This window comes from Ursus americanus, chromosome 22 (assembly GCF_024610735.1).
Source record: "Ursus americanus isolate L20-20 chromosome 22, mUrsAme1.1.p, whole genome shotgun sequence".
Taxonomy (NCBI): domain Eukaryota; kingdom Metazoa; phylum Chordata; class Mammalia; order Carnivora; family Ursidae; genus Ursus; species Ursus americanus.
In genome coordinates, this window is record NC_142148.1 from 25,736,946 (window position 1) to 25,762,589 (window position 25,644).

A 25,644-nucleotide genomic window follows, 5' to 3' on the forward strand; every position below is an offset into this window, starting at 1 on the left:
GCTGAACCAGAGAGGGCAAAGTGTTGCTCTAATTTGCATAGTCTAGGATTCTCATGGGCCTCCTCACCCCCAGCCCAGGTCTGCAGCTGTCCTTAATATTGCCTGTTGTGCCCTTGTAGGGAACGCTCCTTAGTTGGCATGGGGGAGTAGGGACATGGGGGGGTGGCTCCAAGCTCTGTTTAGAGGCTCTGTTCCCTCACCCCACAGAACTGCCCGCTTCTTTGCTCCCATCCTCCCCAACCCTATCCAGGACTGGCTGTCGCAGACAGAAAGGAGGGGCCATGGGCAAGGGGTCCCATGGGCACCCCAGGATGTTCGGGAATAGACTAGAGGTCCTAGAGATTTGTCATATTGGAAGCGAAACAAGCCAGTTTTCCAGCTGCTATCCCAGGGAGCTGCCTCTGCAGCGTGGCAGAGAGCCAAGATTTATGTCGTGTCCCCAGAGCTAATTTTTTTCAGCTGGAAACCAGCTGGCAGTTGAAATGTCTCAAGGGTTGTGAGGACAATTTCCTCGGGGGAAGATGACTGTGGACCAAGGTGGATGGGGCATAGAACTCCTATAAACCCCAGAAATCTAGAACTGGAGTAACCGTTCCTAGAATATTCCACTCACATGGGGTTCTAGAGCCCCCTCCCCCACCCCCATGGGAGGAGCTAGAATCTCTCAGAGCAGAATAGCAGGGCCTTCACCCTCATCACAGAATCCAGAGCAGAGTGACTCCCTGGACATTTTATCAGCTAAGTGTGCCAAAACTTAACCCAGCATGAGAATGTCTCTCTGGAACAGTTTCCTCTGCTGAATGTGCTAGAACCTCATGTATAATTGAGCCCAGAGTATCTTCCTAGACATTTTATCTGTTGTATTCAAGACCTTTATCTAGAAGAAGCGCTCTAGATACTCGTCTAGAACAAAGAATGGCTCCTGGAAACATTTCACCTGAGGGGTCTGGACCCTCATCCGCAACAGAGCCCACAACAAAGGGTGTCTCCTGAGGAGGTCACTTTGGGAACATTCTCTATGCGGTGAATTGAGGGTTCCCCTCCCCCACACCTGCTGTCCCTTCACGCCTCTGCCGGCCTAGACCCCTCAGTTGCCTCGGGGTTCTTCCTCCTGTCCAGCTGCAGCCCTGTCAGCCCCCGCCTCAACTCCCCAGCCCACCCCAACTCCCTCCTTTAATTCCCCTCTTGCCCAGGCTCCAGACCTCGGACCCCACAGGAACTGTACCAACCTTGTCCACCAGACGCTCCCACCTCCCCTCACATCTTCCACGGCCTCCTCCATCCTTCTCAGAGATCTCCTCTCCCCAGAGAAGCAGCCCACCCCCCACACCCCCGAGGAGCACAGGGCCTGGGTCATGGACCCCAGACAGTGGCCTGTCTCTGGCAGGTCCGCCAGGTGCGACATGTGGGTGACTCCAGGCAGGGCAGAGGGTGGGGTGCCCCCGGCACCAGACGTGGTATGGAGGCCTTCATGAAAGTGGGGGAGCTAATGAGGAGTGTAGCACCAGTTGATTCCCTGGGCCCTAGTTCAGGGGAGTTTAGGAAATGGGCCACAGGGCTGAAAACAGGGCCTAGGGCTGGGGCCTCCACAAGGCTGTCCCCTCCCCTGAAAGAACCCAATGGTGGGCCACTCTACCCTGGGACCAACAGATCCACACCCCTTTTAGCTGGGTGGCCCTGAAATTCTGGGCTCAACACTGTGGTTGATGTGGGGTCAGCCAAGCCTGTCCCTCTTTCCGTGGGAGACTGTGGCCTACACCGTGGTCTCATACTCCAGCAGCTCCTGGGCGGTCCCCACGCTCCGGTACTGCAACCGAGGCGTGGCCGGAGAGGAGTACTCCAGCGCCAGAATGGTCTTCCGGAGCCGGCGGTCAATAAAATGAGCATCCCAGGCAGGGTACTTCTTCCGGGGCAGGTCAATCCGAATGACAGGCCCTTCTGTCCGCAAAGGACGAGCCACTGGGGTGGGGGGCACGCCAGGCCGCACCTGGAAGACAGGTGGCGTGGGGGTCCCTGCGCGCTCGCCCCCCACCGGGGCCCCATCCCGCTCTGCGCCTGTAGTCCTCGGCAGGGACCTTGGGGGACTTGTGACAGCGTCGGCGGGTGGGCCACAGGGTCCGGGGGTCTCCGGGCAGATGCAGCCAGGCGTCTGGGGACCCAGCATGGGCCCGTTGGGGTGCAGGAGGCAGTAGTAGACGCACATGAAGAAGATGCCCAGCGCGAAGCTGGAGGCCACCACGCAGACCAGGATGAGCGAGCGGAAGTCGGTGGAGAAGTTGCGGCTGGAGTACCAGAAGCCCGTGAGCGCGGCGTTCTCCAGCAGCACGATGCAGTAGTAGAGGGCCATGCGGCGGCGGCTGCGGCCCTCCTTGACGTTGAACCAGCAGAAGACGTAGATGATGCCCACCACCATGTTGTAGATGATCTCCTCCCACTTGGACATGCAGAAGTCCGTCTCGCCCTGGATGACCCAGAAGGTCATGACGCACCAGTGGGCCACGATGAAGATGCCGAAGTAGAGCTTGTAGACGCTGGCGAAGAGCGCGAAGGCCAGACTGCGAGCCGCGATGGTGAACAGGTGCCACAGCACCTGGGCCACAGCGCCCTTGTAGGACAGGGGCCGCTTGTCGTCCCGCGAGTCCCGCAGCACCTTCTGGTAGGAGGCCAGTGTCCAGGCCAGGGACACAAGTGAGGCAGAGGTGGACAGGGCTGCAGAGACAGGGTGAGGGCAGGGTGGGCTGGGTTAGGGGTGGGTCTGGGTCAGGGGGTTCTGGGGAGAGGGGGAGGGTGCTGGGTCAGGAGCTGGGTTCTGAGGAGGCGGGCGGGAAGGGTCTATAAATCAGGACGGCTGTGGGGAGGGTCTGGGTGGGCGGTCTTCCAGAGCAATGATGGGAGCAGGGAGAGCGGATGGGGCTGGTACTCCTGCAGGAGCAGGAGCATAAAGGAAGAGGGAAGGTGGGTGACTTTGGTCTTCATAAGGAAGTTCGGGGCCAGGTCTCTAGAATAGGGATGTCAGGGTTCAGGGGTCTTGGTGGGAGAGTGGGAAATTAAGGTCCAGGATTCTGGGAGCGAAAAAGAAGGTGAAGAGTTGGGGGGGGGGGAGTCATGATTAGGGCATGGAGGAGCCAGGAGGGGACTGTTAGTAGCTATAGGCCCCCAGGGTGAAGCTGGGGTGTGGGGAGGGGTACCCAAGCTGAGCACAGCTGAGGGCATGGGAAGACATCTGCGGTGGGAAGTTTTGATTGGGTCCCAGTATCCTGGGCAAGGGGTCCTGAGGGGCCTGAGAGGTGGTGATAGAATCTTCCGGGTCATTGAAGGTGGGATGGGCAGTGTCTGGGTGGGAGGAGCTTTGGGGGGGTGTTTCTCTGACAGGGAAGGGGTTGGCCTGGACTGTCGGAGTTAGGGGAGGGGCAAGGTTGGGGGCAAGTGCAGGGGGACCAGGAATAAGCCTGGGAGGAGTCCCCAGGGAGTAAAGACCATTGAGAGGGTAGATGAACAGGCTCTCTGGAGACTGAGGGTGACTGAGCAGGTCCGGGAGTCAGGGGTGTCCCCGGGGGACGGGGGACGCAACCTGGGATCAGGACAGTTTGGGGAATGAAGGGCGGGGTCTGAGGTGTGGTGGTGGGGTAAAGGGCCTCTTTGGACTTAGCAGAAATGGGGTCCTCTCTGCCCTGGCAAGGGGGAGGGAGGAGGGTGAGATCGGGGAGCACCCAGGGGTCCCAAAGGGAGGAAAGGAGGTGGAGGGAGCAGGCCCCTCGGACTCGAAGGGTTAAGTGGGCCGCTGGAGGGGCCACGGGGATCTGCAGAGGCCGGGAGGGCGGTGAGAGTAGCGGGGGTGGGGCCTCCAAATCCCCGACAGCGAGGGGGCCGGAGTAGGGGGGCCCCTGCAGCGGACTGCGGAAGAGGAGCGAGCCCCGGGGCGAGGGGCGGGTGGGAGGGCGGAGCTCACCGGGCAGCAGGTCGGGCTCGCCTCCGTGGTGCACCAGGAGGCTGAGCTGCAGCACGAGCTGCGGCGCGCTGCGCAGGAAGGTCTCCAGCAGGCGCAGCATGCTCACGTCCGCGCTCTCGAACAACATCCGCCAGTAGAAGTGGCGCCGCAGCCTCTCCCCGCGCCAGCGGCTCTGCAGCCCCAGGTACATGGCGCGCAGGTACCTGCGGGAGGGACGCCGTGCTCAGCCCCCGCGTGCTCAGCCCGCTCCCGGCTCTCAAGCCGCCCCCGGCCCGCAGGCTAGCGAGCGCCAGGGGCGGGAGCGCAGTGTGTCGTCGCGCGCTGCGCCGCGCAGAGCCTGTGTCCTCGGCTGTAGAACCAGCTCCGGGGCTGTGATCGTCGGGGAACTCCAAATGGGCTCATTAGCTTAAAGCACTGGCATAAAGTAAGCCCTTAATTCAGCATTCTCATCATCATTCCCTGCTCTGGGGCCTGCTTTCTTTGCAGGGTTCCTGACCCCTTAGAGTGCACTGAGGTTAGCCTCGTTATTGTCCTCACCTGACAGATGAGGAAACTTGAAACCCAGAGAGGTTGCCACCTGTCCAAGGTCACACAACTAGAAAGCAGTGGAACCAGGGTTCAAACCCAGGCAGCCTGGTTCTTTCAGGAACAGTCCCTGGTGCCAACCCCCAGCCTCCCTGCCTGTTCCCCAAGGCCACCTCTAAGTGCCCAGGTCTTCCCCCACAGAGCACAGGGAAGCTGCTCATAGGTCCCCTGGCAGGTGAGACTTGGCTGCTTCCTCTTGAGCCCTTTCTCCCACCAAACTTCATGGCTTTAGCTGCTCTGCACAGGCCACAGACCCCGGCTCCTGGTGTTCTCCCTCATCGCTGGGCTTTTGCACCTGCTGTTCCCTCTGCTGTTCCCTGTCCTCCAACTCCACTCCAGCCCCACCCCTATAACTCCTGCTTTTCTTCCAAGGCTCAGCTTTTAAACGTGACCTTTCCCAGGAAAAGATCACTTTCCACCTGGGGTAGGGACCTCTCCAGACAGACTTCTGTTTAACCCACAGTGGGCTGTGACTGCCTGGGTATGCAGCCGTCTCCCCCAGACTGTGAACTCTGTGAGGATGACTAGGTCAGCCTGATAACTGCTGTACCCTCAGTTCTTAGCACACAGCAGGTGCTCCATCCGTGTTGGCTCAAAGAGTGAATGCAGGCATGATTGCAAGTTTGTTTTAATTGAATGGAACTCTGGTCACCCGGGAGCGGGTATGGAAGGGATTCTGAAGTCCTGAGTTCAAGTGCTGACTTTGCTTCTAATTTACTGTGTGCTTTTGAGCCAGACCCTCTCTGAGCCCTAGTGAATCCCTTCCAAAGTGGCTGTGAGGATGAAATGGATTTGAAAATGCTCTGTCCCTATAAAGTGCAGTGCCCATGTAGGATGAGAAGGAGTCTGCCACCCAGATCTACGCCCCCAACCCCCAAATTCTCTGATTCATGGAGCAGGCACACCCTTTGCTGAAACCAGAGAGCACTCCTCTAGAAGTTATCTCCCCAGAAATCAGGGAAGAAAATCCCAACACAGATTCAGTGATCCTATTACTTGAATCTGAGATTGGAGAACCAGGTATTTGGGGGTCTATGCCCAGATGTGAAGTGCTGGCATTTTTAAGGTGTTGTTTGGGAACCTGGGGACCAACTGTATTCAACTGTGTGTTGCCAGCCCAGGAGAGGAATCACAGTACTCCCTGGAATTTGGGATCAATGGATACCCAGAGTTTCCCAGACTGAGTATCCCAGGCATAGCAATGGTGTGGCCCTCACTGGGCCTCAGTTTCTCTAACTGCCAACAAGAAGGATGGGCTTGATGACTCCGGAAATCCTTTTAGAGCTAACGTTCTGGGACTCAAACTCTCCTCCCTAAAACATGGCCAGAAACAGTCCATTGAGGGCCCTCCTCCCCATCCCTGGGTCTTCCTAGCACCGATCAGTGGTGTAGACACACCCTCAACATGACACAGTGTGGGACCAGCAGCTGGGAAGGGTAAGAGCGCTGTTCCCTCAGAAGCAGAATCAACAAAAGCAAAGACCCCTCCGTCTAACTCTCCCATCCCATGCTGGAATTCCTTCGGCAAATCCTAGCCCCGTGTGTTTACTCCTTCCGCTTGCACGCTCCCCAGGATGGGGAGTCCTTACGTCTTGAGGCAGAGCCTTTGCCTTCTGAGCACCTCCAAAACTCGATTGTGTTTCTTTTGATGCACAGAAATTTGTTTCCCTGTACTTTCCATTCTCTAGGCCCCTGACTTCCCCCCACACAAGGATCCCTGCAGCCCAAATCATTCATTCACTACCAAATATATTTTGATCACTTGTTATATGCCAGGTCCTGTGCTCTTAAGTATCTCACACTCCCATGGGACTGGGACAAGATACCATCTGAAGTAGATGCTCTAAGATGCTGTGGAACCTGGAGAAGAGATGGGCAACTTTAGCTGGAGTGGGGAGGAGATCAGGGAAGACTTCCCAGAGGAAGAAACATTTGATCTCAGCTTTAAAGCATGGGTAGGATTAGAAGGCACACAGGAGGCAAAAGGGCATTCCAGGTGGAAGAATCAGCCGACGCCAAGACATAGAGACATGAGAGGGCGTGGCCTTTTAGGGGAATGGATAGTGGTTTGCTGGGCCTGGAGGGGTGGCTTTTCACTGGAAGGGGCACAGGAAGACTAGAATTGTGAAGGGCATCAAATTCTGGACTGAAGAGTTCATATTTTATTTTAAATCTGAATTCTATCCCACAGTCAGGGGATGTGTGATCAGCTTGCTGGCTTAGAAAGCTCGCTCTGGAGGCTGGCTTGGAGGAAAGCCAGGAGAGGCTGGGGTTTGGTCCAGGCCTGAGCTGAAAGGCTGAACTAAGGCAGGGCACCGAGGAGGGGCAGAGAGCAGAGGCGGAGATGGCCAGGGGTGGGGGGCTACGGGAGAGAGACCAGGACGACCTGTAGGGCTTCTGGGGGCCCAGAACCACAGACCACCTTTTCCAGCCTCTATCTTCCCCCAGACCTATTCTCTTCTCCATTCCTGTGGCTCTGGCTTTGAACAGAAAGGAGAGACCAGCTGGTCCAATGTGAAGGGGCCTGGGGAGTTGGGGGGAGGGCGACACCCTGGAAGTTTCTCTCAGGCTGGAGGACCATCTGTTTCCTGGCCCGGGTCAGCATGAGGGAGGCCCTGGCCAGGCCAGTATCCATCACCACCTGACAGGCTGCCTGCCCACCTCCCCGCCACTCCTGCCCCCTCCTCTGCCAGCTCCCAAGGCCCCTTGCCCCAGATAACCACAGACAAAGGGCTCACCCAGGCCAGGGCTGCTGTGGGCCAAGTGGGGAAGGGGAGGGGAAGAAAGGAGGCCTCTGAATCCCAAAAATGTGGCGTTGGGCAGCGTAGAAGAGTCCGGCACAGTCTGGGGATGAGAGGACCTGGGTTCAACCTCACTGCCTCTTTTGGCAACAGGACCCAAAACCGTGACTGTTCCTTCCAGCCGGCACTAAATGCTCGTTGCCAAGGGCCTGCGAGGTTTTCACGGGCCTAGGAAAACGTTGGAGGCCTGGAAAAAAAATTGGCTCTAAAACACAGGGAAAAACTGCAGAATCAAAATTAATAAATGTTTAATTAAATGTCTGCAAAACAGAACATGATATCAGCCAGTCGACTGCAATTTGGCTTTTATCTGGTTATATATAATTTACATTTGGTGTTTGATGTGGCTGCATTTTAATATGCTTGATAGATATGGGGCCCACAAAGGTTTTAAAACAGCCCTGCCCAGGACATGTAACCTAATTTCCCCGTGCCTCAGTTTTACCTTCTTTAAGAAGGGGCCAGCACTCACCATCCTGCCTGTGTCACAGCCCCTGGGGCGGGGTTCCGAAAGGCAAGATGGCAAAATGCTAGACTTGCGGATTTGCTTCCCAGCCCTGACCTGCATGCTGTGTGGCCTTGGGTGGTCTCTTTGCTTCTCTGAGCCTCATTTTCCTCTTTGTTGTGAGGTGATGGGTTTGAAAATAATTTGTACAGTAGGCGGGGCGTGCACGTAGAGAGAGGGAGCACAGGCTAGGTGGAGGCCCTCGGGCTCCTCCTGATCACCAAGCAGCCTCTCTTGAAACCTCCTCCAGGAAGTCCACCCTATTTCACTCTAGTTGACGGGAAGTTGGAAGAAGTTGATTTTCACCACAAATGGGACCAATACCACCCACAGAGAAGGATGCCTCATCTCAGAGAAAGGAATCCCACCTGGGGGTGGGGTGCAATTGGTCTCTAACAAAAGGCATCTCCAGTCCATCCATTCTCTCCACTCTGGTCCAGACCACCACCATCTTTTACCTTCTCGGTGGGTTCCCCGTATCCACTCCTGCCCCCCTGTAGTCCATTCTCCACGTGGCAACAGGTGGGATCCTTTAAAAACCAGTCAGATCATGTCATTTCCCTTCTCAAAACCTTCCAAGGGCCTCCCCTCACACTTGGAATAAAGTCCAAGGGTTTTCCCTTGGCTTGCGGGCCCTACACCATCTGGCCCTGCTTATTTCCTCATCTCGAGCCACCGCCTCATTTGGTGCCGGCCCTCCAGCTGCCCTGGAGGTTCCTTGAACCCAGCCTAACGTTCCTGACTCAGGACCTTTGCACTTGCTACTTGCTCTGCCTGGAAGGCCCTTCCCCCAACACCCTCCTGTGGCTAGTTCCTCCGCGGCTCCCATGTCACCTTCTCAGAGCGCCCCCCCCCCCGGGTCACCTGTCCCACGTGGGCCCTCCGCCCTCACCAAACCACTCTCGTCTGCTGCACTGTCCCGTCAGGTCTTCTTGGGAACATACGTTATCAATCTTATTAACGTACACATTGATTTTCTGTTTTACCACTACGGCCCTATGAGGGTAGGGACTCAGTCTGCCTTGGTCACCCCTGTCCCCTCAGCATCCGTGCATGTAGTAGGCACTCAGTAAATATTTGTTGAATGAAAAAGGTGAGAGAGCGTTTGCCTGTGTCTTTCTCCAGACCTTGGAGGCCCCGGGGCTCCTCTGCCTGAGTTGGCTTACTGCCAGGACACCTCGTGGGCAACTCCTGTCCTCACTGACTCATTTCTATCCTTCCTCCTCCAGGAAGGCTTCCCTGATACTTCTTAGCCTGGTTGGGCCCCCCACAACACTGACTTCAACTACCCGAGGCCTGTGTGAACCAGACCTAACAGGTTTACCACCACCCGCTTTACCGTGTGTGGGAGCAGATGCTCAGGGGTCTATTTTGGATCTAATTTGCTGACTGCCTGTCTTGTGCTCAGAGAAGCATGTCCAGGAGGAAATTGGAAGAGCAGATAAATGTGTGTTGTTGAAGATGGGGTTGGGGGCAAAAAAACCACACAACTCTAGGGAAGAGAAAAGGCGGCAGGTAGGGTGTGAAACCTCTTACCCAGGCATCCAGAAAGCTACCTCTTCTGACCCCCGTTGCCTCTGAGAGTAGGCAGCAGGGTCAAGAAATGGACGGAGCTTATTCCTTGTTCCCCGGGTCCGGTCGCCTTTGTCCCCACACCTGGGGGGGGGGGGGAGCTGCTCCTCTGTAATGGGTAGAAGGAAGGAGGAAGGGATCTCATGTCCCTGAGAAGCCAGGAAGCTTCTGGACCCAGTGCCTGGGTCGCCCTGTCTCCCCCTTGGTTTTGGTTCTTGTGTCAGCTGGAGTCTCCAGGACGAGTCAGGATTTCTGGTCTGGGCCTCCATCTCCATGCAGACGGCCAGCTTGGACCCGTCCTTTCGTCTGCCCTCACTTCTGGGTCTGGGTCACTGTCTCTGTCTGTGGCTCAGTCGGCCTGTTGTTGTGTCTGTCTCTTGAACACGGGGTTAGCCTATTTATTTATCTGTTTATCTGTCAATCTGTCTGTCAGTCAGTCTTGCCCTGGGACCCTGGGTCCGTCCACCTGTCTATCCCTTGGACTACAGGTCATGTTGTCTCTCAAATACTATGTCTGTTAGTCAGACCGACCCTAGGGTCCTGGGTCAGCCTGTCTGTCTGCTCTTAGAGGCTGGGAACCTGGGTCTGTCTGCCTGTTGGATGTCAGGATAACTTATCTGTCCCTTTGGATACTGGGCCTGCTTTTCTGTTTGTCTGTCTGTCTCTAGAATTCTGGGTAGGCCTATTGGTCTGTCTGTCTGTCTTCCAGTGTCTTGGCTGCCTGGTCCATCTGGTGGTCTGTTGCTCAGCTCGTGGCTTGGCATGACTGCCAGCTTTCCTGCCATCCTCCCCTGCCTGCTCCTCCTCTCCCCCGACTCTAGGTCTCTTTCTGTCTGTCTGCGTCTCTCACATCCTCAGCTCCTCCATCTGTCGGTCTCGGCGTTTCTGAGTGTGTGTTCTCGCCCCTTTCCACTCCCCCTCACGGCTCCGGGCCAAAAACACAGCAGCTTCCAGCGGCTCCTGCACTCGGGCTCCATCCAGGAACCGCCCCCCTGCACGGCCAGCTCTCCTGTCTCCCCCACGGGCCAGGCCTGCAGACTCTGGAAGGGGAGCAGGTGGCTCGGGGCAGGCAGGGCTGGCCAGAAGGAGCAGGAACTGCAAAGAGCTGAGCCCCTTACTGTTCTGTGGGTCTGTAGGGGGACAGTGTGCAGGTGTGACTAAGGATGATAATAGCTCACATTTATTGAGCGCTAACCGTATGCTAAGCCTTGTTATACAGAATGTCCATTCCTCACAGCCAGTCTTTGAGGTAGGCACTATTCCTATCCTCATTTTACAGACGAAGAAACTGAGAGCCAGGAAGGGAGTGGGGCTTGTATAACGTCCCACAGCCAGTTAGTGCCAGACCTAGGACTCAGACTTGGCCCTCCATGGGCCCCTGCCTCGGAGAAGGTGGTTGGGTTCCCTGGCAGGTGTGCAGTTTGGCCGCCAGGGAAGAGTTGGATGGGGACAGACCTGAAAGCTTTACCTGGCATGGCATTGGTTCGGAGAAAACAGGAGGAGGGGTGACCGTAGTTGTTGGAGTCAGGGGACCCAGGCTCAATCCTTCACTGGACTTTCTGGGGAAGTCCAAGTCCTCTGGGAGCCTTGGGTCTTCTGAAAAATGAGCCCTAGTAACTGGACACTTGCCTACGGACAGGGGTTTCCATCAGGCCCCTCGCCCCACCCATTCAGTTCTGGTAGCAGTTGTCCTGAATCCAAGTCCTTCCCTCCACCAGGTGGCACCACTCTGGCACCGGCCACTGAACTCCAAGCCGAGCCGGGGCGGCCTCCGGCCTCCCTCCTCCCTGGTCTCCTTCCTTCCTTGCCCTCCCCGAGCTGCTTCTTCACACAGCTGCCTGGGGGGGATCCTGTAAAATCCTAGATCAGGTCGTGCCATGCCTTAGAGTAAACTCCTCACCACGACCTTTGAAGCCTAGTGAGAGCCAGTGTCCACCTCCAGGACCTCGTCTCCCTCCGCCTTCCCCCTCTCATGAGTGTCCAGCTGTTTCCCGAATATCTCAAGCCCATTCCAGCCTCAGGGCTCTGCCTAGAAGGAGCTTCACCCATGCCTGGCAGATTCTCATTCTTTTCGTCTCAGCTCAGTGTCACTTCCTCAGGGAGGCCTTCCCAGATCCCCCTCACCTCCCTTCCAAAACACTTCTACACGCCCCTCTGGCCACTTTCCGTCCTGTCACCCTGCTTTCTTTTCTTAATTAACACATATCACAACCTGAAATGGTCTAATTTCTCACTTCTGTATTTGTTGTCTGTCTCTCTGACGGTCTGGGGACCCTGGTTGTCCTGTTTTCTGCTATGCTCCTAGGGCCTGGCATAGAGTTACTGTTCAACATATATTTGTTTCTTGAATGAGTGAATGTGTGAATGTACTTTATAAACTCTGCTTTATAAGCTCCCCCAAGTAAAGGCGGTCAAGTGCAGAGGGAAAGGACCCAAGCTTGGGAGTCAGGGAGACCTGGGTTCAGATTCTAGATCCAACATTTACTGTCTGTGTATTCTTGGGCAAGCTGCTTCCTGCTTTGAACCCCTCGGCTCAATGCCCACTTTATGGGGTAGCTATGAAATCAGAAAGTGGTGATAGGCATAAAATTCCTAGCCCAGTGGCAGGCACTCGACCAGCGACCAGCGGGAAGTTTGAGGAGTTGTCTGACTCAGAGAACTAAGCAGGGAGAGGAGGCCTCAGGGCTTCCAGTTTAGTTCCTGGTAGGCCTGAGACCTGCTCCTGGACTGGCCTTCCCAGCTGCTCATTGAATCTGTCCCCAGGAGGCAGAGGGTCAGAGAAGTTCCTTTGGGGAAAATTCCTAGGGCAGGGTCTTCTTTGGGGGGGTCTTTGTCCTTCCCCTGAAAACAACGGCCACTCATTGAAAGGCCTTCTGAACATACTTGGCTAAAATCCTCACTGCAACCCTGGGGGTTTTGGGGACATGATCCCCATTTTCCAGATGAGGAAACTGAGTCTCAGAAAAGAGGAGGTTTATTTGACATTGATTCACCCAGCATTTTAAAGAACCTACTATGTGCCAAGAACTGTGCTGAAAGGGCTAGTGGTGAGCTAGACAGACCCAGCCCACCTGGTGTGGCCCCAGGAGGAGACCTGGACACTGTTTAGATCAGCATGTAAACTGGTAATGACGAACATTCCATGGGTTCCAGACATGCTCCAAACAGGGCTGTGCTCTAGCACTGAGGAAGCCCGGGCCTGGCCCTGCTGGCAGAGGCGTGGCAGGCAGGGAAAGCTTCTGCAGGAGGGGGCTGCTGAGCCGTGATCTGAAGCAGGCACAGGAATTAACCCAATGAAGGAGGGAGGGTAGGGAATTTCCGGTGGAGGAACAACATGGGGAAAGGTCCTGAGTGGCGAGGAAACAGTAGATGGTCAGAATGGCTGTAGCTCAGAGAAGGAGGCGAGAAAGTGAGACGTGAGGGGGCCATAGTGAAGCCTTTGGCCTTTATCATAAGAATAATGGGGAGCCATGGAGAGGTTTTAAACAAGGGAGCAATGGGAGCAATGGGAGCAATGGTAGAACTAGCTAGAACTTCTGCCTTTTAGAGGGAGCACTCTGTGGGGAACAGAGTGGGGAGAAGCAAGGGGGCAAGGTGGGAGCCCAGTTACAGGTGAGAGGTGAGTATGGCCCCCCAGAAGGGCATGGACTCCAGAGGCAAGTAGCAGGCATTTGGAGAAGTGACTCACCCAAGGTCAATAGCCAGAAGCATCACAGCTGCATCTCAAATCAGGAACAGTGACTCCCCCATTTCACCACAGGGCGCAAATCAAACTGAGTCAGGCCCTGAGGACCCAGATGCAGTCCGTGGGTCCTCTGGGAAAAACTGGACTCCCCTCCCCGTTACCTGCAAGGGGGCCCAGGAAGCTCTTGTAGGGAATGGCCTTGAGGCTCCCTTCCCATCTGTCTATCCCTCAATGCTGAGCTCTCCTGTAAGGATGCAAAATAGGACCTTCCTGGGGTTGGCAGCCAAATGAGTCATAAATGTCAGAAAAGAATGTGATTTTACACGTTTGGCTCCCATTTCGTGCAGTGCTGAGAGCTGGGCTGTTTCCCTCCTCCTTAGCAGCCCTCTACGAAGTCACGGCACCTCTTTTTTTGCTGGGCTAAGGCCAAACATTTCCCTGCCACTAATTTTAGGCTCCGGCTGAAAAGCTGAGACCCTCTCCCCTCCCACCCACTGCCACCAGCTCTTCTTTTCACTCAGCCCGGAAGCAGGCAGCCCCTCTCCAGCAAAGCATCTGGGACTGGGTTCCCACCTCCTTTTCCCTTCACTGCATGAATGCAGCCAGATCTCCTCCTCTCTCTGGGTCTCACTTTCCCTATCTGTGAAATGGGTGCAGAGCAGATATTAAAGCCCAGTACCCCATATTCTAGCCCAGGGCTCGTTGCTCCCCCACCCCCCACCCCTGCTTCTCTCTTTTCCTGATATCCCTGGGCGGAGTTGTCCCTGTGAGGCAGGGCATGAGCCAGTGGGGGAAGGGGGTTTGATCCAGTCTCCTGGTGGCATCTGAAAGTACTTGGAGACCAAGGAGGGCAAAAAGTGCCATTTCTATCTGTCCCTGGCCTGTGAGCCCCTAGAAGGTAGAGAGGCCAAGCTGTTATTATGGGGTACTCTGGGGAAGGAGAGATGGGTGCCTTGGCTAGAAAGCAGAGAAGCTCTAGCTGATTGCTGCCCTGGAGAATGTTGAGCCCAGTGTGGATGGAATTTCAATTTTTAAAGAATAGATGGAAATTAGAATATTTGTGCAAAAAAAAATTCCAATTTGGAAATACTGGCAACTCATTTTTTAAAACACCATATGAATTTTTATTTATTTTTATTTTTTTTTTTAAGAGAGGGATAGAGGATGGGGAAGGGGCAGAGGGAGGGGGAGAAAGAGAATCCCAAGCTGGTTCCATGCCCAGCACAGACCCTGACTTGGGGCTCGATCTCACAACCCTGAGATCATGACCTGAGCTGAAATCAAGAGTTGGATGCTTAACTGACCGAGCCACCCAGGCGCCCCTACCATATGAATTTTTAAGAAATTATTATTCCTTTTTAAAGGTGTAGTAATGGTATAATGTATTTTAGTTATACTTTTTAAAGGTCTTTTTATTTATTTTTTTTTAAAGATTTTATTTATTTATTTGAGAGAGAGGGAGAGGGAGAGGGCATGAGCAGGGGGAAGGGCAGAGGGAGAAGCAGACTCCCCTCCAGCAGGGAGCTCAATGCAGGGCTCCGATCCTAGGACTCTGGGATCATGACCTGAGCCCCAGATAGATGCCCAACCAACTGAGCCACCCAGGCACCCAAAGTCTGTCTCTTTAGAGATGTACTGAAATATTTATAGATGCAGTGATATGATGTCTGAGATTGACTTCAAAATAACATGGAAGGGAAAGAAATGGGGTGGGGTCTAGACCTATAGTCTCCAACATCGACGTGTCCTACACTCGCCACACATGGCTATTCAAATTTAAATTCATCAAAATTAAATACAATTTAAAATTCAGCTTCTCAGTCACACTAGGCACACTTCAAATGCTCAATAGTCATGCCTGGCTAGTGGCTACTGTACTGAACAGTGGAGGCATTGAGCATTTCCATCACAGCAGAAAGTTCCATTGGATGCCGCTGGCCCAGATAAAGCAAGATTGGCCAGGAGTGAATTGTTGAAGCAGGGTGGTCGCACAAGGGGGATCATTATCCTGTTGTCTCTACTTTTGTATATTTAAAAGTTTCCCATAATAGGGGCGCCTGGGTAGCACAGTTGTTAAGCGTCTGCCTTCGGCTCAGGGCGTGATCCCGGCGTTATGGGATCGAGCCCCACATCAGGCTCCTCCGCTGGAAGCCTGCTTCTTCCTCTTTCACTCCCCCTGCTTGTGTTCCCTCTCTCGCTGGCTGTCTCTCTCTGTCAAATAAATAAATAAAATCTTTAAAAAAATAAAAATAAAAATAAATAAAAGTTTCCCATAATAAAAAGTTTCATCTAGCAGTAGGGAAAAAGTACTGCGTGGGCCAAACAAACACAACCTCAGGCTGGATTTGCCCACGGGCCACGGATGTGCAACCCATGGTATGGCAGCTAAGCCTCGTAAAGCCCCCAACTTCGATCCACAGAGTCTTAAAACTGTAAGGGGCTTTACAGATCATGTAGTTTACCCTCCAAAGCTACAGCTTCCCTGCCAAAGTCAGCCACTTCCGGCTGCACGCGTGTGGCCCCAAGGAGTTCCCAGCCTCAGGAACAGCCTACTCTGTCCCGGGCAGCGGGGGACAGAGTGATTGTCCTGATGATTGTTCTAGATGTCTTGCTCCTATTCAAACAGAGTCTGCCTCCCTTGGACCTTGGGTTGTCATCTGTCCTCACACTATCTCTGGAGCTAGTCTCCTTCCTTGAAAGACTGTCTGTGGATGACCCTGAGGCCCCTCCTCCACCTGCTGTCTTGTGACTACGTAAGTGCGGTGGGCTCTCCCTGGGCCAACAAGAACAGTGAGAGCAGTAAGTACCTTCTGAGCATCGAGTCTGTGAAAGTCCTGTGCATTTACATCATCTAGGGACGTGTTTACAAGAACCTTAACAGGTGGGTATTATCACCATCCCCATTTCACAGATGACGCTAGAGCTCTGGCTGCTGAGGCCATGTGCCCGGGGTCACACAACGAGGAAGTCCTGGAGCCATGAGCCCACCAGCACCCCATGCTCTCTGCTACCTGCCCTCGCGTCTGAGTCCGAGGGAACTCAGCCAGTGTTCTTGGGCCCCTAACTGGACTTGACAGGTGGGGTAACTGAACCTCAGGCAGGGAAGTGTCCTGCTGAAGATTCTGATTTCAAAGACACCATTTGGTTCACATGAACATTTACTGAGCACATACTAGATCCGGCTTGTAAGCCAGCCCGGTGGCCACACCAGCATCCTCCTGGGAACCTAGCCCCGGCGCTGTTCCTCCCACATCTCATACAAATATAAATGCATTGCCTTTAGCCTGCATTTGTCCACTGCCAGTGTGGAAGGCTGCAGATGGAGGCCTAGCAGACCCCAGCCGTGCCCACAACTGCCCTGGGGTCCCACACTGCCTTTGCACCCCCCCACATCAGCCACGGATACAAAGCCTGCTTCAACAGACTCCTGTTCTAGTAACTGCGAGGGACCTCACCAAAGCTGGCCAGGTGCAGGGTCCCCAACAGCAACAGAGGCCAGTCACCGTGGGGACCAGAGAAAAGAAAGGGCAAGGCCTCAGCTCCCCAAAGGCTTGTAATCTGGTAGGAAAACCAGGAAGGTGGGCAGGCGATCACAACAGAACACGATCAGGGCTGTGGGGCTGAAGAGGACTGAGTAATTGTGCCTAGAGGGAAAGTCTGAGAGGAAGAACCCAGCCTGTTAACAGGGGGTACTTTATATTCAAATCAAATTTGAAAAATATCTGATTTTTTTTCCTCTTCCCAAAGCAATACGTGATTGATTGTGTTGTAGGAATACACTGAACTAGCGGAGGACAGGGTTGCTTGGTGGTCACACATGTGGGCTTGGGAACCTGACTGCATCCCTTTAAACCCCAGCTCTGCTACTTACTAACTGGGAGGCTGTGACCTCTTTGTGCCGTAATTTCCACATCTGTAGGATGGGCCCATAACGCTAGCTCATGCTAATTGAGCACTTATGATATGCTGAGTCCTTTGCAAAGTATGTTCCTTATATTTATCGGTAAGCCTTCACAGTGGCTACCTGCTAGCCATGGGACATTATCCTCCCATCTCACAGATGAGGAAACTGACAGAGGTGAAGTGACTTGCCCAAGGTCATACGGCTCACACGTGGCAGAGCCAGAGGTTGAGCTCCACAGTCCTTGTTCTTTATTGCCAGACCCCCTACTTGACAGAATTGTGGTGAAAAAGAACGATCTCATTGAAGTTTCTATAAATGTAACTAAAATTTTCAATAATATCTGACTTTTTAAAAGCAGGTGAATATATACTTGTATTTCTTGGTTAATTATAAACAAAAGGAAATCTTTTAGCAGTACAAGAACTATCTAATTAGTAAGTGGAAATCTCCATAACCCCACCTCTGTGCACCCCCCCCCCAGATAATGAGGGGAGAGGAGTCTTCTTTATACCTTTTCTGTGTCGCCCGAAGTTTCAACAAGAGCCTGTCGTTCCTTTATAAACAGACAAGACAACTAAACAATTTCCACTTTAAAAACAACAACTGGCTGGACTGAGGGAGTGGGAGGTGGGGGCTGAAGGGCTGAAGGGCTGAGGGCACAACGGGTTTGTTCAGGGAAAGCTTCTCAGAATAGGTAGCATTTGAGCTTGGCTTTGAAGGATGTGCAGAATTTCACTGGAGGAGAATGGGACAGGGTGTTGCTAGAAGGACCACAGGCAGCGGCTCGCAGGCATGAAGGGAAAAAGTGTGTGGCTTGGTTTTTAGAGCGCTGGAGCAGTGAGGAGACAAAGGGCAAGAGGCCAAGGGCTCCGATGCCAAGCTAAAACATCTGGACCTGCTCGAGGGGCAGAGGGGAGCCTAGGCTGGCCCTCTGGGTCCAGAGTGGTGGCAAGGTCAGATCTGAGCATTCGAAATATCCTTCCGGCTGCAGGTGGAGGCGGGATGGGGTGGAGTGGGGTGGGGAGGGGGGAACTGGAGGCTGATAGGATTTCCCAGGGGAGGAATTTCAAGACCCTAACAAAGGCAGGGTGGTGAATGGAGAGGCCAGAGTGGATCCCAACCCATCCTCCTTCCCCTCCCTAGGGACCTGCGCCCCAGCTGCCTAGGTTCAAAGCCATTTCCTGGCAGCCCTCCATCCTCCCCACAGGGCTTCTCCTGTGTGGTCTTTATAGATCAAACAGGGGGCGCTGGGCCCAACTGCCGCCGCTGTGTCTGTTAGGAGCAGCTCTAATGGCCTGTTGCAGCCGGATGGGCAGGGAGAAGAGGGTGGGGGGAGGGTGGAGCACCTCCTGGAGAGGGGTCTCCCAGGAGGTGGGTGGTGAAGCTGGCCTGGAGCAACCCTGCAAAGTCAGAACAGGGAGGAACCTTGAGGATAATCATCGAGTTCCGGGGTGGGGGGGGGGGGGTTGGGGGTTATAAACATGTTTCAGCTGTGGTATAGTCAAAACAAAATCCTAGATAGGTAACCGAAATATCAGAAATGAGAAACTCAGAGATTTCAGGTTGAAACGATGGTGCGAAGGCAGTGAAAGCGTTTGAAAACCACTATGGAATCCAGTCCCTGACCCGTTTTATAAAGAATAATACAAATAGTAAAGGCTGAAGAGAATTGCACACTTCCTGTGTTCTAGGCGCCGTGCTAAACACTACGTATACATTATTTAATTTAATTACCCCCTCAAGCCACATGGGAAATGTACTATCATTAGAATGTCCATTTTGCAGATGAGAAAATCAAGGCATGGACAAGTTATGCCATTTGTCCCAAATCCCAGAAAGTGGCAGACGCAGGATGCATAGGGCTGATTCCAAAGTCCGAGTTCTTAGTCATTAACATTCTGGCCCCCGTGGGGAAAATGACAAAAGAAGGACAGATACCCTGTCCACTGTGCCTGAAACAGACCTCTACCCCTGCGGCTACTACTGTGGTCCAGCCCCCGTCCTCCCTCACCTGGATCACGGAGCAGCGTCCTCCTGGGTCTCCAGGCTTACCCTGGCCTCCCGCCACTCTCTTTTCCAGCAGCCAGCGTGCACGTTGTAAAACAGAAGCCAAGACCCTATTCCTCCCCTGCTCAAATCCTCTGGGGCTCCCACTTCACGCAGAGTGAAAGCCCTAGTCCTCCCGAGGCCTATGAAGCCCTGCGTGATCCAGCCCCAGCCAGCCTGTCCACCATGGTCTCCTCCACCTCCCCTGACTCTCTGCTTCGGCCATACAGGCCTTCTTGCTCCTTCTCTTTCCCTCTGCCTTGGGCATCCTTCCCAAGGCCTCCACATAGCTCACCCTCACCTCATTCAGTCCTCTGCCCACATGCCACCTCCTGGCAGGGCCCTGCCCAGACCACCTTTCCTCAAAGGGCCACAGCCTCCTCCCTGGGACTTCGTAGCCCCCTGTGCTGTTTCACTTTATCCATGGCACTTACCAGTTGACCCGTTAGATTTCGTATTATATTTACAATATATATTATATTTGATTGTACTGGTTTATTGGTTCCCCCCGTTAGACTATGGATCGTCGTGAGAGCAGGGCCTTTGTCTTAGTCACCACTCTATTCCCAGCATGTAGCACAGTGCCTGGTATACAGCAGGTGCTCCATATATTTGTGGAATGTATGACTACAGATGAAATGAACAGGTAGCTTCGAGGCCCTCTTGCCCTCCTGCCCCCTCCTTGGCCATGTGCAAAGTGAACAAATCTTCCACAGGGAACAAAGACCAGGCTGATGGCACTACTCACTCCAAGCGTCCTGAATACTGAACAGTGGGACCAGTCCTTTGCTAAATCCTGGGTACACATTATCAGATGAAAGCTAGAAACAACTCAAGAGGTGGTACTATTATGGCCCCTAGATGACAAAGGCACAACTCAGGCACCGAGAGATTATATAGCTTGTCACCACCACATATAGGAAGTGAACTGAGGACATTTGAATCCAGAGTCCATACTCCTAACCATTAAGCCAAGAATATAGCTTCCCAGAGAGAAGACCCAGAAGCTGACTTTCAAACCCAGCTGGTCACTGATTCATTTCAGAACTTCTCTCAAGTGCAGGTTTGTGAGGAGGTGGAGGGAGAAGTGCTGGGGCAGAGAGGGAGTGGTTAGAAGTAAGGCCTTCCCTCTAAAGGCCTGCCTGCCTCCCTCCCCATTTTGGGTCCCCAGATCCTGACAGCCTCAGAGGAATCCCATGCCAGATCATCTCCCACTAATTGGCTTAGCAAACTATGCTTATCTGGGCAAAGCTTGGCCCAGTGAGTTCAAGATTAGGGAAAGCAGGATTCACGGTTTGCCGCTCTGCTGCTCACAGGGTCAGAGAAGACAGGGTTAGGACTTTAATTGGCTTAACAACCCTGAGTGGCTTAACAGCTGCGAGGGTTAGGGTTGGGGAGGGATGAAAACACAGGTTGCTGTCCAGCTCACAGCCAGCTTCATGTCCCACCAAAGGGTTGATTTTCTCAGGGATCCGTCTTTGTGTGGGGCCACTGCTCTGAGAGCCTCCCATGCAGCCCATGTGGGGTGCCAGAGACAGGGCTTGGGCTTGAGAGCTGGAAAAAGCTGGGTTGGCACCTCCCTTCCCCCCACTTCCTCAGTGGATGACCTTGGACGAGTTACTTGACTTCTCTGAGCCTCATTTTCTTGTCTGATGGGGTATATCAATGGCCAAAGAGGAGAGGTTTCAGGGGAGAACGAGATCCAGTGTCTGGAGACCTCACCTCGGGCTTGTTGGGACGAGGCGGGCACACAGCATCCATGAATTCCTTCCCCCCCTCTGCCTCCTCAGAGCCCCATTTTGTGTTTAAAATAATAATAATGACACCCATTTCACAGGGTTGTTTGGGAACAGAATCCAGCCTTATCAGCTGAACCCGTGTGCTGCCAGGTCTGTGTTATCTAGCTCCTCCGAGGACTCAGACTTTTGATTCAGCGTTGTTTAAGTTAGAGGAGTTGAAAGCTATTTTTATAATTCAAATTATTTTATTCAGAAGTGCGGGTGTGGGATCAGAAGGTGGGCTGGCTAGTCTCCCAGCTTGGATCCTGTAGGGCTCAGACACACCTCTCCTTCCTCATTACTCCAGGTTCCACCACTCAGAACATCTGCACCAAGGCCGGCTGAACAGTGAACATGTTCATTGTGGGAACATTTCACGTGGTAAGCAAACATATGCCAACATTGCTTAATTTCTAGGAATGCCAGCCCCGTGGCTTCTATCTTGTCTGGGTTTTCTTCCATGTAGCCAGAACCTCAGCCATTTTAGAATCCAGAGCTTTAGGGACAGGGGTCCAGAGGCTTTAGCTCTGATAGCCAGTCCCAGAGTCAGAATTCCAGAAAGGGGAAGCTCCTAAGGTCATCGGATCTGATATTCTCATTTCACATACAGGGAAATTGAGGCCCAGAGATGGGAAGAGTCTCACCCAAGGTCACCTAGCAAGCTAGTTACAAACCCCGATGGAGTCATGGGTTTCCTGATCCACACCCCCAGTCCAGCACTTTCACCACAATACACACTTTCTCCTCATCCTCGCCCACAATGTTCAAATCCCTCCCCCTCCTTTCACATTCTTATCTCAGTGCAGCAGAAGCTCTGACTTCCTATCTCCTGGAATCTTGGGATCTCAGACTCATAATTCTTTGAGCCTGGGGGACACTTTAGTGGCAGAACTGCAGGGTGGATAAATTGAACTTGGGCTTTGAAGGCAGAGAGTCCTGAGTCCCAGCTCTTCTACTCCTTAGCTGTGTGACCTTGGGCAAGGATGCCCCCTTTCTGAGCCTCCATTCCCTCAGCTGTTAAGTAGGAATAACAATACAACCACATCCCAGGAGTATTAGGAGGGACGCAGCAGATGAAACAGGTAAAAAAGCAACCAACAGGCTTGGCACAAAGTGAATGCTTCATAAACTAATTGTTATAGAACTATAAATTAGGGCTCTCACACCCCTAATGCCTAAGTGAAATGGTCCAGATGTGATCAAAGGGAATGAAACTGGACAAACTGAAACAAATATATACCCTGTCTAAATTGCTACAGGCTCCATACTGCTAGATTTCTTTTTTATTTTCCAGGAGAAGCTAGACCTCTGGATTTTTGAAATATTATACAAGCCACATAAGACACTTCTGTATGCCATATTCAACCACTGGGCCATTAGTTTGTCATCCCTGCAAAATCATCTCATCCCAACGCCCTCACTTTACAACTGGGGAGAGTGGAAATAGCCCTTTTATCTGGGAAGCTATGGAGCTCCATGGACCCTCAGCCATCTCCAGCCACTCCCCTGAGACCTCCACCCCCATCCCCATGGCCATTTTTTGCCCTGTTTGAGGGAAGCTCAGTTTATGTTCAAGAAGGAAGTATTTGTTTCTTGTAAGTAGATTCAGAACAAGGGAAGGAGGGGGTTTGAGGTACCCAGTGAGTTGAGGGGCAGCTGGCCCACTTTAGGCTAAAGGGAAAGGGGGATGAAGCTTTGGCTACCAAGAATAGGAAGTTACCATTTCAGAATCTAAAAATATCTATCACCATCTGTCCACTCGGGCACAGAATGATAAATGCAGATTAGTTCCTGGATGTAGACATGAATATTTTTATGTGTCAAGCTAATAATAATAACACCACCTTGTGTGGATAGAGCTCCACCTCCGTATTCCCCCAGGGCAAGCTAAATGGAATACACACATCATCTCAGCAAGGCATGGATGGGGAAACCAAGGCAGAGAGAAACTCAGCAACACAACAACGGTGACACAGCAAGTGAGCAGCTGGGACAAACCCTGGGAGTCCTGTTTCCAACCCTCGCCCAGTACTGAATCTTCTGAGTTAGGCAGAATGTGTTAACAAGTAGCAGAATAAATATAACAACAGCAGTAATCACCCTTTACATCTCTATAGTGACTTTGACTTTTTCCATGCTTTCCCCACATCTGTGATCATGATGATTTAGTATGTTCCTAAAATACATTACAGTCTGCAAGACCTTCACACAAACCTCCTCTCACCTGACCAACCATCCCAACAGGTAAGAAAATGTAATGGTAGAACAATAAGATGAGATAAGTAGGGATTCTCCCTCATTTCACAGGTGAGGAAACTAAGGCTTGGAGGGAGGTTTATCTAAGATCACATAGTGGGCAAATTCCTTCTGGCAGTGCACAGTACAGCCTAAGCTACCAGAGCAATTCTGATTCAAGGGGAACCCCAGGTTCAGAATTCCCCCTGTCACCAATTAGCTCAGCTCAGCAGACAGCCTGGAAGTGGGCTGCTCATAGAAAGCCTCAGTTTTGTTTTACTGCCCTGGGATTAAAGGACAGCTAGTGGCCGTCTAATCTCAGATCGAAGATCCCAAATTCCTTCAGCCCTGTTGGGGTGGGGGAGACACTGGGGGAGTCCTAGGAAACAGAAGAAGCCAGACAGCTTCTCAGCAGGGTCTGACACTTCCTTAACCAGAAGTCCAAAAAGTTTGGGCGGGATATTCATTTAGCTGCCTCCAATTCTGTTTCTCCTGGGAGGTTGGGAATGGACTGCAATTCCAAACAGAATCTTTTGAGAGCAAGGAAGGACTTCTGAGATCTTTCCTAAGCTGAGGCTTGGCATTCAGGCAGAGGAGTGGGTCAAGGCTGGAGGAAGACCTGGGGCCCTGTTCCAAGCTTCACACACCCCCTTCAGCCCCAGGCCCTCCTCATTCACACCCCTGAGGATCACTTTCTCTCTCTTCTTGCCCCATCCCTTCCTCCCTCAATGGCCAGATCAGAGAGGATGGCACGGGGGTTGGTCAGAGTTTGAGGGCAGAGGTCAGAGAGAAGCGGGCAGAGAAGAGATCAGAGCTGCAATAGGGTGGGGCGGGGCGGAGGTCAGGATGCAAGGGGGGCCTGGAGAGGTCAGAGTAGGGCTGGGGCGGCAGGTAGCCCCTTGCCACCCCCACTCCTCGAGCTCAGCTCCCTCCACCTGCGCTTCTCCTACCTCCAGACCTGGCCGAGCTGCAGGAGGTGGACGAGGGTCTGCAGCAGCCAGACGCAGAGGCGGCAGCAGCGGCGGCGGTAGGCGCTGGCCGAGGAGGGCGCGGGCCCGGGACCCAGCTGGGGGCTGACTTCTTTGGTCCGGAAGGCGGTGGCGCTGTCCTTGGTGCTGATGGAGGGCCCGCCGGGGACGCTGTCCTTGGTGCTGACGGCGGGTCCCGGGGCGCCCGCGGGATCCGAGTAATCGTAGACGAACCAGCGGAAGCTGAGCAGCTGCACGACCAGCGAGGGCAGGAGCACGAATAGCAACGTGAGGCCGAAGTAGGTGCGCTGACCGTGCAGGTAGTAGGAGGCCGCCAGCCACAGGTCCGTGGCGCCGTCGGAGAAGAACACGAGCAGCGCGCACAGCACCCAGCAGCAGTCCCGCAGCTCGTAGCGCGGCCCCGAGCCCCCCGCCCCGGTCACTCCGGGGCCCCCGGCCGCCGCAGTCGCCTCCTCCCCGTGCCCGCCCGCACCACTCCGGGCTCCTCCGGCCGCCCCCTCCGGCCCCGGGCCGGCCGCGGCCGCCGCTCCATCCGACTTCGCGGCCATGTTGGCGGAGCAGGAGGCGGGGAGCGACTTCCGGGCGGCGGAGGGGGTGGGGTGCGGAGTGGGGAGGACCCTGTGCGGGAGGCTCTCGCCTCCTCCTCTTCCTCCTCTCTTCTTCTTCCTCCTCCCTCTACTTCAATTATTCATTCCCCTCGGCGCCGCCCCCGTCCCTCCCCCACCCCGCCAGGGCTGCGGCCGGATGGGGGCAGCTCCCCACGGAAGAGGGGGAAGGGAGGGGAGAGCATCCCAGGTCACCCTCTCCTTCCTTCCTCAGAGGCGTGGGGCCTGAGCCACACGCTTTCTGCCTCTCATCTCCACCCCACTGCACTTCCTTATGTCTTCTTTTCTTCACCGCTCCCTTCTCCATCCTCTCCTCTTCCATTTATCTCCTCTGTTTACCTCCAGTGGCCTAGGTCTGAGGAGGGTAGAGGTTAGGGGACTTGGAAACAAGGAGCTGCCTAGGCGAGCACCTCAGGAACTCTCTAGCAATCACTGGATGCTAACCAGCCATTTCCTAGTTTCCAGAGTGTTTGCGTATTGTTCCATCCCCGTCTTTGATCTTGAAGAGTCCCTTTTCCTATTGTCTTTTTCTTATTGGTTTGAATGAGAAAATTGCAGCTCTGAGAGTTGCTGTCTCTTCCCCACTCTCCCCTTTCCCTCCCTCAGGGACTGCTTTCATCTGGCCACAGCCCTAGTAGAGTTGGGCAGGGAAGGGGCAACATCAGAGGGAAGGGGATGGGAGGAAGCACCAGGTAGAGGGAAGACCAGGTGCAAAGGCCTGCAGGCCTGAGATTTGAGGGCATACTTTCAAGGAATTCCGGATCACAGATCCAAGGAGGTGGAAAGCTGGAAAAGATGGGGCTGGAGAGTTCTGAGGGATGAGATCCTAAAAGTCCAGAAGATGTACGTTATCCAGGAAGCAATTGGAAACTACTGCAGAATTTGAGCAGGAGACAAATGTGATCAAGTCTGGATTTGGAAAGAAGCCCCTGAAGCCAGAGGAGAGAAATGCTCACTAGGAAACAGCTTGAGGGTGGAGAAGCCAGAGAC

At 53.7% G+C, this 25,644-nt stretch overlaps 1 protein-coding gene across 1 annotated transcript; it reads right to left on the reverse strand.

The window, feature by feature from the left end:
- Nucleotides 1-1,320: 1,320 nt before the first annotated feature.
- Nucleotides 1,321-24,605, reverse strand: XKR7 (XK related 7). The gene is made up of 3 exons (XM_045810101.2): nt 24,011-24,605; nt 3,950-4,152; nt 1,321-2,709 (listed from the first exon to the last, which is right to left on the reverse strand). The coding sequence occupies exons 1-3, from the start codon at nt 24,595-24,597 to the stop codon at nt 1,754-1,756; spliced, it is 1,746 nt and encodes a 581-aa protein (XP_045666057.2). The 5' UTR covers nt 24,598-24,605; the 3' UTR covers nt 1,321-1,753.
- Between the last annotated feature and the right edge of the window lie 1,039 nt (nt 24,606-25,644).